This window comes from Pelophylax lessonae (assembly GCF_965119305.1).
Source record: "Pelophylax lessonae genome assembly, chromosome: 8".
Taxonomy (NCBI): domain Eukaryota; kingdom Metazoa; phylum Chordata; class Amphibia; order Anura; family Ranidae; genus Pelophylax; species Pelophylax lessonae.
The window spans coordinates 24123900-24136139 of record NC_138775.1 but is presented as its reverse complement, the minus strand read 5'-3'; the positions used below and the strand labels follow the sequence as shown (position 1 = coordinate 24136139).

At 44.5% G+C, this 12240-nt stretch overlaps 1 protein-coding gene across 6 annotated transcripts in view; it reads right to left on the bottom strand.

Annotated features, from left to right (window-relative positions):
* The window catches only part of QRICH1 (glutamine rich 1), a 99015-nt gene that overhangs the window by 40220 nt on the left and 46555 nt on the right, over window positions 1-12240 (bottom strand). For all 6 annotated transcript variants that reach the window (XM_082265355.1, XM_082265356.1, XM_082265358.1 and 3 more), the window contains one exon: window positions 4795-5796. In XM_082265355.1, the coding sequence (XP_082121481.1) occupies window positions 4795-5796 (1002 nt within the window). The remainder of the gene's footprint in view (window positions 1-4794; window positions 5797-12240) is intronic.

Here is a 12240-nt window from a genome sequence, read left to right as displayed (position 1 = left end):
TTTACCAACTTGAAAAATGCGTGGATTTATTTTTCAATTCTCCAAGATTAAATTAAAAGAATATGTACTATAAGGGCTCATGCACACTGCAGCTCAAAAAAGAAAAAAAAAAAAAAAAGCTGCTTTTACAGGCATTTGAGCTTTTATTTCAGTTTGAAGCAGCTTTTTTGGGATCTTTTGCATGTTTTTATTGGAGTTTCTTTGAGCATAACCCAACCTTTAGCTAATTTTTCCTATTTTTTGTGTGGGTTTGAGCTTCTTTGAGCTTTTTCGCGCATCTTTGGACACTTGGGCGCCTTTTTTGCTCAAAAGCTCCTCTCAAAAACGCGGGTTTGGTGAGTTTTTTTCTGCCTATAAGAGCATATACCTGTAAACTCCTGAAAACGCCAGTTTGCACGGACACATTGGCTAACATGGAGGGGAGTTTCCGGCAAAAAAAACCCAGAGAGCTCAAAAAAGGGCAAAAGCCTGTAGGAGCCGCTACTTTGAGATGCAGTGTGGATGACCCCTAATGCCCCTTTCACACAGGGGAGTCTGTCAGCGGATTCCGTTTATCTCAGTGGGGGATCGATCCGCTGATCCCCCGCTGAGCAGGCGGATGGCAGTTCGGTCTCCATGCTGTGTGCGGAAACAGAACTGTCAGGTCCCGGCTGTTCTCTATGGGGGAATCGGATGAGAACAGATGTCCGTTCTCATCCGATCCGCTGGACAGATGGAAAATAGGGTTTTCATCCGTCCAGATTTGATGGATCAGATCGGATGTCAGTGGACATGTCTCTGCTGACATCCGATGCCCCATAGAGATGCATGGGGCATCCGTTCAGATCCACCAAAAAAAAAACAGACAGGCGGATCTGAACGGTCCGCCTGTGTGAAAGGGGCCTAAAACTGCATAACATGAGAAAAGTGTCACTACCTTAGAGAGACTGCAATTCTTAACACCGTGTCATAGGGATGCACCGCAATTTCGGCCACCGAAATTATCGGCCGAAAATGAGCCTATCCCATTTCGGTCGATCATGGGTTAACAATGCCGAAATTATTGGCCACCATGAGAAAGGAGGAGGGCGCAGCGCAGGTTTGAAAAGTCCTGCCTCTCAATGATGTCCCTACTACTACGATCTGTGCATGAATGAAGTGACACACTGGGCAGGAGGGCAGGCGAGCGACAGCTAATAGCTGTAACTATGTGAGCCTTCACTTCCCTGTTAGCGGGACTGTGTGTATGAATGAACTGACCTGACACCGGGCGGGAGGAGCGGCCGCTAATAGCTTAACTATGTGAGCCTTCACTTCCCTGTCATGCGGGGATATCTCCTCTGACAGGGAAGTGAAGGCTTACATAGTTACAGCTATTAGCGGCCGCTCGCCCGCCCGGTGTGTCACTTCATTCATACACAGATCGTAGTAGTGACATCACCGGGAGGCGGGCCGCTGGACAGAGGCGCTTCTTTTGAATGAAGGACACCGGAGGAGCACTCAGCAGAGTGACAGTAAGGAGATTGAATCGTTGGGATGGGGAGGGACGCTGAGCCAGAGGGCGGGAGGGTGTACTGCCGAGGGGGACGCTGAGGCAGCTTACCAATGGTATTCGTATTAATTATGCAGCATGAGGGGGTTAATGTATTGCCACTTCTGGTCACTGATGCATTAGTGACCGACCAGTGGCAGTTAATTAACCCCTTTGTGCTGCATTAGTGCAACCAGTATCAGTGCAACCAGTGTAAATTACTGGTTGCACTAATGCAGCACAAAGGGGTTAATTAACTGCCACTGGTCGGTCACTAATAGATGAAAGACCAGCAGTGGCAATACATTAACCCCCTCATGCTGCATAATACTAATACCATTGGTAATTAAATTAACCTCTTGCCAACCCATCACAGTACATATACTGTGACAGGTGTACGTCGCTACCCGTTTTTGGTGTATGCCCCTCTTCTATCCATTTTAAAAAATATTTGGGGAAAAAGTCATTTTCGGTTTTCGGCCAAGGGCATCCTGCATTTTCGGTTTCGGCCCAGAATTTTCATTTCGGTGCATCCCTACAGCGTGTCACATCCCTCCTGTTTGAGCTATAAGCACTCTCATAGAAGTCCACTTAAGGCACGTACACACGATCAGAAAATCGTACAAAAAAATACCACATTTCGAAGTGATCGAATGATAAACTGATCGTTAGTACAGAGCTTTTGAGAACCGATCAGGACAGTTCATCCAGTATTATCCGATGGGGCAAGCATGAAAAATTTCTCTCGTACGATACAAGATCGTACAATTTTTGTTTAATGAGTACAGTCAGCGTTGGAAAATACAATACAGAACATTACAAAACTTGCAAATTTTTATTCTGTCGTACGAGAATTTTTGTCACTCTAGTAAACTCTTTATTGAAGATGAAGATGGAGATGGAGATTAGCATGCAAAAGAAAAAAAAAAAAAAAAATGGACGACCATTTTTCCAATAATCTCATGTGTATCAGGCATTCAACTCCCAAGGCTCAATCCCATCAACAAGCTTAAAAAAAATGACACCTAAAAACTGCAAATCCAATTTCACCTTTTAGTTGGCAAAATATGGTCCAGTTGTTTATATAGCTTTTGACAGAACACACTGGTGGTGATTTTTTTAAATGCACACAATATGGTCTACAGCAGTATTTCTCAACTCCGGTCCTCAGGGCACACTAACAGGCCAGGTTTGCGAGAAAACTGAAATACATCACAGGTGATATAATTTGCTGCTCAGTGATTGCAGTATTCTAGTCTGCATCTCCCCGAGGTAATACTTAAAATCTGGCCTGTTAGTGTGCCCTGGGGACCGGAGTTGAGAAACACTGCTCTATAGTATAAATAAGGTAAAATTGCTGCACTATAATCATACTATGTTAGCATAAAATATAGATATCAAATTGGTATAATCCTTTTAAAAGAAAAGCAGCTGACACAAAAAAGACAAGAAAACAATATCTTCAATGAAATGGTAGGAGATGGTGTCGCGCTAATCCATATGCACAAATAATGCTGACAAAAAAGAAAAGTCCCAAGTGCAATTAAAGAGTCCACATAAATCACACCCTTGACGACGTCATTGTATGACGAAACGCGTCGGGATTGGCTGACGGCTTGACGCATGCGCAGATGAGGGACGCGGCGGCCATCTTGTTGGTGGGAAACCAACACGCTTTTACATTGAATGCTGACTACGAACCTAATTTATGCAAGCTGTTCTCTTTTATTTCTATAATAAATAATTTGACATGCTACACTATGAGGGGATTGTCTATTTATGTTTCCTGAGTGCAAGAAGGAGCCTTTGGGAGTCCAATTCGGTCGCCAATAGAAGGAGGTGTACAGTTGCGATTGGTTTCTGCCCGCCACAGACTTATCAACACTCTGGGCGTTTTTGACCCTGTAGGGTCTAATGAGTTGGTAAGGGTATCTTGTGATTCTGCCTGGTGGTGGACTTTTCTTTTCTTGCACCCCTCCATTTTTGGGATTTATGTGGACTCTTTAATTGCACTTGGGACTTTTCTTTTTTGTCAGCATTATTTTGTGCATATGGATTAGCGCGACACCATCTCCTACCACTGCTCTATAGTATACATACAGTTCATCCTTTAAAAACTGCAGATACCAGGGCATCGTTGGCTTAAAATTCTATTTTACTTTCACATGTAAAATCATCCCTTCCCTTGGCCTTGATATGGAGGCAGCCATGCTTTATCAAGGCAAACAGATGAAAGGATAGAAAAACCGGACCGATTTAAAGGAAGCTCAGTTGCATCTAGTCATGGGTAGGAAAGATTTTATGGCTTCCATTTTGTGTAATAAGGCAGAAGTTTAAGCTCAGAGCCCTGGCTTCTATGGATTACATTCCTATTATACAGGGCATACTGAACACTTCATCTTAACAGTTGTAGATTATCCAAGTCTTTGACTGATCCTTCCTGCACACAATAAGCAAGAGGCGTGCTATTGTCTAGGGCAGTGATGGCCAGCCTTGGCACCCCAGATGTTTTGAAACTACATTTCCCATGTTCAACTACACCGCAGAGTGCATGAGCATCATGGGAAATGTAGTTTCAAAACATCTGGGGTGCCAAGGTTCGCCATCACTGGTCTAGGGCATAGACCGATTTCATAGCCCCAAAATGGTACGAAAACTATTTCCTGCATGAAAGCAAACCATTTTAATCTGCACTTAGCAGTGTTCCTGCGAGGAGTGAAAAACATGTACATAAAGCAAGTAAAGTTGACATAGATAGAGCGAACCTTGGCCAGTTCAGCAGTGACTGGCCCAGATTCAATCCACCTATGAGCATGCTGATTGGATCGACTTGGGTACAACCAGCCTGTCGGAATTTTTCTTTTTACATAGATTACTGCCGGTGGCTAAAGCAATTAGCAAAAATCATTGTGTTATACCGACCCAGGAAGGCTCCCCGTGCTCCCCAGCTGCAGGAAGGATCCCCCCCCCATCAATGCCGACTGTGTTGATGGGGGAAATTGAGAGTCTTTCCTTCCACCTTAAGTGAAAGGAATGAAAATGGAATTATCTATGGCTTGCTTTCGTTCAGTTCACCGAACAGCATGAACAAAGCAATCGGCATTGCTGGCTATTCTATTTTAAAACAGCTGCAGCACCTGTGGTTGAACAGTGACTATACCTGGCCCACAAATCCTACTGAACAATTTGAATCATGTATGACTGGTGTCTTTTTTTTGGGGGGGGGGTGTAACAAACTTTACCAAAAAACTATCATCACACACCAAACACTCTTGTCAGGTTACCTGTAGTTGGTGCTGCTGTGGAGGTTGTTGCTGAACCTGTTCATGTAGCGTTGTCTGCTGTTGAGGGTCCCATATGTGGACAGTTTGTGCAGTATTCTGATAGGCTCCTGCCACAGCCTGTACTGCCACTGGAATGTGAATATTTCCATTCATAAACTGAGCTGGAAATAGGGAGTTGGCCAAAGTCTGAACCACTTCCTCGTGAGCGTTTTTGGCCATTTTGTCCTTTTCTTCCTCTAACTTTACAGCGCCCCCTGTGGTGGGAGAGCCTGTTACGTGGACGGCATTGTAGGCCTCTTGGGGGATAGCGATGTGGGTTATGTTCTGTTGCTGCAAATCACTGCGGGTGTTGGTTGAATAAACCGGGATGGTCCAAGTCTCTCCTGTTGGACTTGTAATAGTGCCCGTAGCCCCATAAAGATGGGCGCTGTCCACTGTCAGCAAGTCTGGCCTTAGGGACACGTAACTCTGTTGCTGGCCTTGGGGGATGGCAAGGACAGCGGCAACAGGCTGCCCTGAAATTGCATATGACAAAGTAATGGGCATGTCCACTTTACGTTTCTTAACCGGCTGAAGGACGCTTGAAGTGCTAGATCGTCGCTCTCCTTCTCTCGGAGAACCCTGTTGCTGCGGAGGTGGAGAAAGCGCTCCTGCTGTCTGTATCTGAATGCCACTGCCGACCGACTGTCCCCCCACCAGCTGTGCCTGGATCTGCTGGTGCTGTATGTGGTCGTCCTGAATGTCAGAGGCCTGCATCTGCTGACCAGGCTGAACATGCTGCACCTGAATCTGGGCCACCTGTAACTGGGAGTTTGTCAGCTGCTGAGAGGGGCTGGGGGATTGAAGGGACTGAGTCTGTATTGTCTGAGCACCCTGCTGTGTCTGAGACTGAGCCGTGCCCTGGATCTGGACTTGCACTTGGATTGCCTGTTCGTTGGACTGATGGACATTGAGCTGCGGTGAGAGCTGCTGAGCAGTCACTTGCTGTGGGGATTGCTGCACCTGTGTAACAAAACACACCAATTAACAGCAGAACATACAAAATGTTTTATTCGCTGCTAGATTACTACATTATTCTTAATGGGGGACATAAAGAAGCTGCCATTACTGCCCTACTTTGAAAATTGTCAATTGCCTGGCTTTCTCTGGCGAATACCACTTAAAACATTGAACTGGAACATTCATGCAATCTGTAAAGTGATAACTGTTGAACTCTGAAGCTGTTGGATCAGCATGACAGCCTGGCAACTAGCATTTTCTGTAGGAAAGGTCAGCAATGGCAGTCCCCTTCACAGGAAAGGGTTCATAGTTCTATTTAGGGACAAATGATTTTGTTTTGCTCCAGAGGTTTACAAAAGTGGAGCAAAAAAATACCTGCACAAACCTTCAGAACCACTGAACACAGCGAGTTTCTAGACTAAGTAAATGTATAATTTGGCAAGTTAGAGAGTTGGGGGTATTCTTCTGCGGGGTACTCGAGGTTCACGCAGATACAAAAGACTTAGAAGCTCTTTTGTTGGAAAGGGTAAGCACAAGTACACCCTAGGGCAGAAGTGCATTCGGAATACAAAACTCCTCCCCTTTTTCCTATATCCATAACCTAGTAGAGGGGTTCTCTAGCTCACTTCTTGATAACATTGTTTGAAACTAAAGTAGTTGTAAAGCCCAGATATTTTTTTATCCTAGTACATTCCCTGCTTCAAAGTAACAAATGTCCCAGTAGCTGTATGGCCCCCTCACCAAATCCAGCAATGTGCTCGTGTCTAGCGGCTCTCTCCTCTGCCTGCATTTACGTGGAAAAGAGGCAACAGTGGAAGCCATTGGCTACTGCTGCTGTAAGTCGAATCCTGTGAGGAGGGAACGGGGGGCATGTTGTCAGCTTGGCTTAGTCATGCTGTGTTTATGGAAACACATAGCTCGGCTCTGGAGCAATCTCGCACATGCGCCCCATAGCAAACCGCTTGCTAGGGTGGCACATGCGGAAGAGGGGGGGATCCTAGAGGGCCAGTGGGGGACCCCAAAAGGGGTGGTTTGGGGCTTTTACAAGCACTAACAATGCAAGAAACAAGACCGCACTGGATTTATGGCTTAAAGCGCTTTCAGTGGTATATTTGACAGACCAAAAAGGGAGCAAATAAGAATTTTACTGGTAGGAGCTTATATACACAATTTTTTTATTCATCTTAGATTTGGAAAGGAAGGGGACAACAGTCAGGTTTTCATTGCCATCTGCTTTCCTGTTGACAAAGATTTCTCCAATTTCTCTCTTGAAAGTGGCCACCACTCAAAGAAATCTTTCCAAAATGTTTTATTTCGTTTTAGGCCCCTTTCACATTTGTGCGATTTGTCATGCAACTTGGGACTGTTAACGCACTCCATGATCTCTACTAAGTAACGATCATATCTGTGCAACTTCAAGTCGCAGCGACTTCAAAGTAATCCCCGCTCTATTTTGGTCTGACTTTGATGTGACTTGAGGTCCAAAGACCTCAAGATTACACAGGCATTGCTTCAAGTCAAGGCCTGTAATGCACACAGCGCTCTGGCCGGTCGGTCTGAGGAGGCCTGGAATGCATACAGCGCTCTGGCCGGTCGGTCTGAGGAGGCCTGGAATGCACACAGCGCTCTGGCCGGTCGGTCTGAGGAGGCCTGGAATGCACACAGCGCTCTGGCCGGTCGGTCTGAGGAGGCCTGGAATGCACACAGCGCTCTGGCCGGTCGGTCTGAGGAGGCCTGGAATGCACACAGCGCTCTGGCCGGTCGGTCTGAGGAGGCCTGGAATGCACACAGCGCTCTGGCCGGACACGCTACCGTCACGATCTTGCTTGCTGGGAAACACTCATGGGCTTTACAGCACTCATGGGCTTTACTGGAAGTTCATGTGTGTACTCTTGCACCTGTACCTCCCTCGCATTATCCTTCATTGAAGAAAATGGAATTCATTTTCATCATAGTTTTTCATTAATTAAAAAAATGTGGGGGGTCATTTTTGTTTAGTTTTTGTCACTGGAAATATGCCACTGACGAAAAAGACACTGGTCAGAGCTGCCAACTCTTCATATTATATATATATATATATATATATATATATATATATATATATATATATATATAAATATAAATATAAATATAAAATTCCAATTGAGCAATATTAAATGGCTTAAAGACTATTCTGTAAAAAAAAAAAAAAACAAAAAGGTTTAAATAATTCACACAGCTTAGTGAGGTGACCCCATTAAGGCCAGCCAAAAACTGAGCGAATTTCTGTACTGCAAACAGTGTTGACAAGCAAATCCCTCCCGTTGGGCTATTGTGTTCTCAGGGCGGGGGAACCCGCCGGGGGAACACAGTGATTATTGCTGGGGGCTAAACAGTTCCTGCTAAACTGGCCGAGATTCAAATGGTCTATGGCCAGCTTAAAGTTGAACTATAGGCAAAACATTTTTTTTCAATTCTGGATAGACCAAGGGAGGGTTAGAACCAGTCAGATTTTTTTTTTTGCCATTGGTGTTTCATTGTTGAGATTTCCGTTCACTTCCTGTCCCATAGCCAAACAGGAAGTGAGAGGAAATCCCTGCAAATTAAGGGGATTTCTTGGAGCCCCCCCCCCCCCAGGTCACCAGAACGTGTGTCCTCATTGGAAGATTTCCCTCTATTACTTTTCTGGGGGCAACCCAAAATGTGGGATTTTTTTTTACTTTCACTTTCAATGTGAATGGTAAACAGGACAAATAGAGAGTGGGAATCTCCCAGACCGCAATAAAAGCAGACAGGTGTTCTAATCCCTCTCCACTATCCAAAACTGTGAAAAAAAAAAAAAAAAGTTTTGCCTTTAGTTTTACTTTAAGTTGCTCGTACTAAATCGGCATGCAAAATGGCCAAAAAAAACGTAGATACTCACCACTAAAACTAAAGCTGACCAAATAAACAGCTATTAAAGTAAGAAAAAACTGACATTTTCAAAGAAAAGATTAGATAGGCTGAGACTGTAGCCCCAGCACAGGGAAGCCTAACTACTCCTTACGCTAGGCAGATTAAAACTGAGTTGGGAGTGGTCACTGCAGGGGGGTATTGACCAGATGGGACAGCCCCCATGGGTGTGTATATGCAAATGCCTTTTGTTTTTGACTAAGTCTATATGCCTAGCTACTCCTGCGGAGCGGAAGTCAATACCCAACAGTGATGACTTAGAGGAGGCGGCGACTGTCGGAGGACGTAAGAGAAAATCAGTCATTGTGGATATTACACAAAATTGCTGATGGCGAATGACTAATTAACCATTTCCGGACTGCCTACCGCATATATACTGCGGCAGGGTGGCCCGGCTGCGCAAAATCACATATGGGTACATGATTTTGTGCAGGGGGTTCTGGGGGGTGGGCACTTCCGCTGTGATCAGACACAGCAGGAGCCAAATCAGTGGGTCCGGTGACTGCTGGCCACACGCGATTGTGCAGGGAAATGACAGAATGGCCGTCTGCCTATGTAAACAAGGCAGATGGCTGTTCTGTCACAGAGGCAGAGAGAGATCTTGTGTTTCAGCGATCTCTTTTTTCCTCTAGCACATCCATCCCCCACACCGTTAGAAAGCACTCCCTAGGAGCACACTTAACCCCTTGATCACCCCTAGTGTTAACCCTTCCCTGCCAATGTCATTTATACAGTAACAGGGCATTTTTTTTTTGCACTGATCACGGTATTGGTGTCACTAGTCCCCAAAAAGTGTCGCTAAGTGTCAGATTTGTCCACCGCAATATTGCAGTCCCGCTAAAAATCGCTGATCGTCACCATTACTAGTAAAAACAATAAAAAAATAAATAAAGTCCATAAATCTATCCCATAGATTGTAGACGCTATAACTTTTGTGCAAACCAATCAAAATACACTTCTTAGGATTTTTACTACCAAAAATATGTAGCAGAATACATATTGGCCTAAATTGATGAAAAAAAATTTGTATTTTTACATTTTTTTATTGGTAATGTTTTATAGCAGAAAGCTTTTTGTTTATAGCGGAAAAAATATAAACCGCAGAGGTGATCAAATACCACCAAAAGAAAGCTCTATTTGTGGGGAAAAAAGACATCAATTTTATTTGGGTACAGCATCGCACGACCACACAAATGTCAGTTACAGCAACGCAGTGCCGGATTGCAAAAAATGGCCTGGTCATTAAAGCGGTAGTATCCCGCTTTTTGGCACTTTTACCTGCAGGTAAGCCTATAATAAGACTTGCCTGTAGGTACAATTAATATCTCCTAAACCGGCCTGGTTTAGGAGATATTTGCAGTGCATGCAGCCGCTCACGCGAGCGGCGCATGCGATCTGAAGGTCCGGGGGACCTTCAGTTTTCCTTGCCGGAAGTGACGTCATCGCGGCTCCGGCCAATCACAGCGCCGGAGCCGCTGAAGCTGGAAGAGACGCCGAGGGATCATTGCAGCGCCCGCAGCGATGTCCGGGGGTCCGTGTCGGGGCTTCGTTCTAAGGTAAGTAATTCATAATGAGCTAGTATGCGATGCATACTAGCTCATTATACCTTTGTCTTGCAGGTTTTTTTTTTTTTTTTAATTTTCGGTTTACAACCGCTTTAAGGGGGTAAAACCTTCCAGAGCTGAAGTAGCTAAAAAATAAATTAATTAATGTTCTCACCATAGTAAACATAGAAGGAAAAAAAAAGAAAGATTAAAAGAAATAACAGGTGGAGCTTAAAAGGAAAAACAAAGCTACGGGGTTGTGTGAGGTTTTGCTGAAGCCAAACAACTAGGCATCACTGGGGATGGGAAATCATGAAACAAACCAAATCCATCTGAACATAATTATAGGAATAAATTTGTCAAGGTTGCGTTTAATACAGTGTTAAAATAAAGGGACCAAAATGAGGGGGAAAAAAAAAAACAACAACAAAATCACAGAGCTAACAGATATATAATCAATATACAGCAATTTACTTAATGAAAGTGAAGATTGAGCAAATCATAGAGATAATACAATGGAGAGAGGGGACAAAAAAGGAGCGTGCTTAGGAAACTTTTAATGGCTTTCTGTGGCATCAGTACAATATAGACCTCGATCTAAATTGCACATGCAATTGCTTGTCTTAGAAACCTTAAAAATCACTTTATATTCCCCCCCCCCCCCCTTCACTTGTATTCAATTTTCTTCAGGCGCCATAGCGTCTTTTCTAAGAATAAATGGTTTCACATTGTCAGGGACAAAGCAGCTAACAGGCAGCCATGAAAAAAAAAAAAATGTAGCTCCACTCCAAAAGCTGTTCCAGATGGTTAAGATAAAACCCCACTAGGATGCTCCCACTCTGACACATTTCACCTAGCAAGTAGGCCAAATTATAGAGATTAAGCCCACTTGTGTGTGGCTACATTTTCCTTATAATATTGCATTTGGGGACTGGAGATGAGCGCCAACGTTTAGCTGACACTTGTCTGCTCATACAAGGGCCATGCTTGCACGCATGGGGATACACAGGCGTTACATGCATCCCTGTGTAGGCAGTCCCATTCAATTGGGACGCAGTGGCTGCACGGACACAGCCGTGCTCCCAATTTGACAGCCGTGTGGCTATATTAGAAAAGTAATGGCGCTTTTCCACTGCATGGAACCAAACGGTTCGGCTCGCTTTTGTGCTTTTCCACTGCTGGTACCGCATGGTATGGTGTAGGAACGGTTCGGTACGGTACAGTACGGTACAGCGGCGCTTTTCCACTGCATGGAACCGAACGGTACGGCTCTCAAAAACAGTACCACCTCGATTGTGGTTCCAAGAGGTACCATACCCGGTACCATATCCCACAATCCTTTGCATGCAGTCACTACTAGCCACTGATTGGTCAGAGAATCCCACCCACCCCGTTGTTATCCCACCCACTTAACTTTAGTACTACTTTAGTGGAAAAGCAAACCATACCGTACCCTACCGAACCGTTCCAACACCGTACCATGCGGTACCAGCAGTGGAAAAGCAAACCGGGCCAAGCAGGGCCGAGCCGATACTTGCAGTGGAAAAGTGCCATAAGAGCTGTCATTTGTTTAGCCCCATTCTTACTTGTGCATGTTAGGTGCAGTTAACCGTCTCTGAAATTGCATAAAGTGAGATCACTGCCTTTTTTTTTTTTTTTAAATAAATATTCTAGGTGTATGGGTAAGAGGCATTGGATCTCATATATTAGAGGTGCATCGTCTATGGATAGGGAGATCTTGAGCATCTAAAAGTGGCTCCAGGTGTAGATATAAAGGATATTTAAAACAAGGACAACACCACACCAAATGGTATGTCAGGTGTCTATTAAGCATTTTATCTTCATCAAAGACAAGCCAATGTGTTTTGGGGGAACATCAAAGTGTCCCCTTTCTTCAGTGCTTCCCAGCTTGTTCAGATTCAGGAGTGCTGGACCCAAATAAGGTAAAACATTAACATCTGAAAGGTAAGGA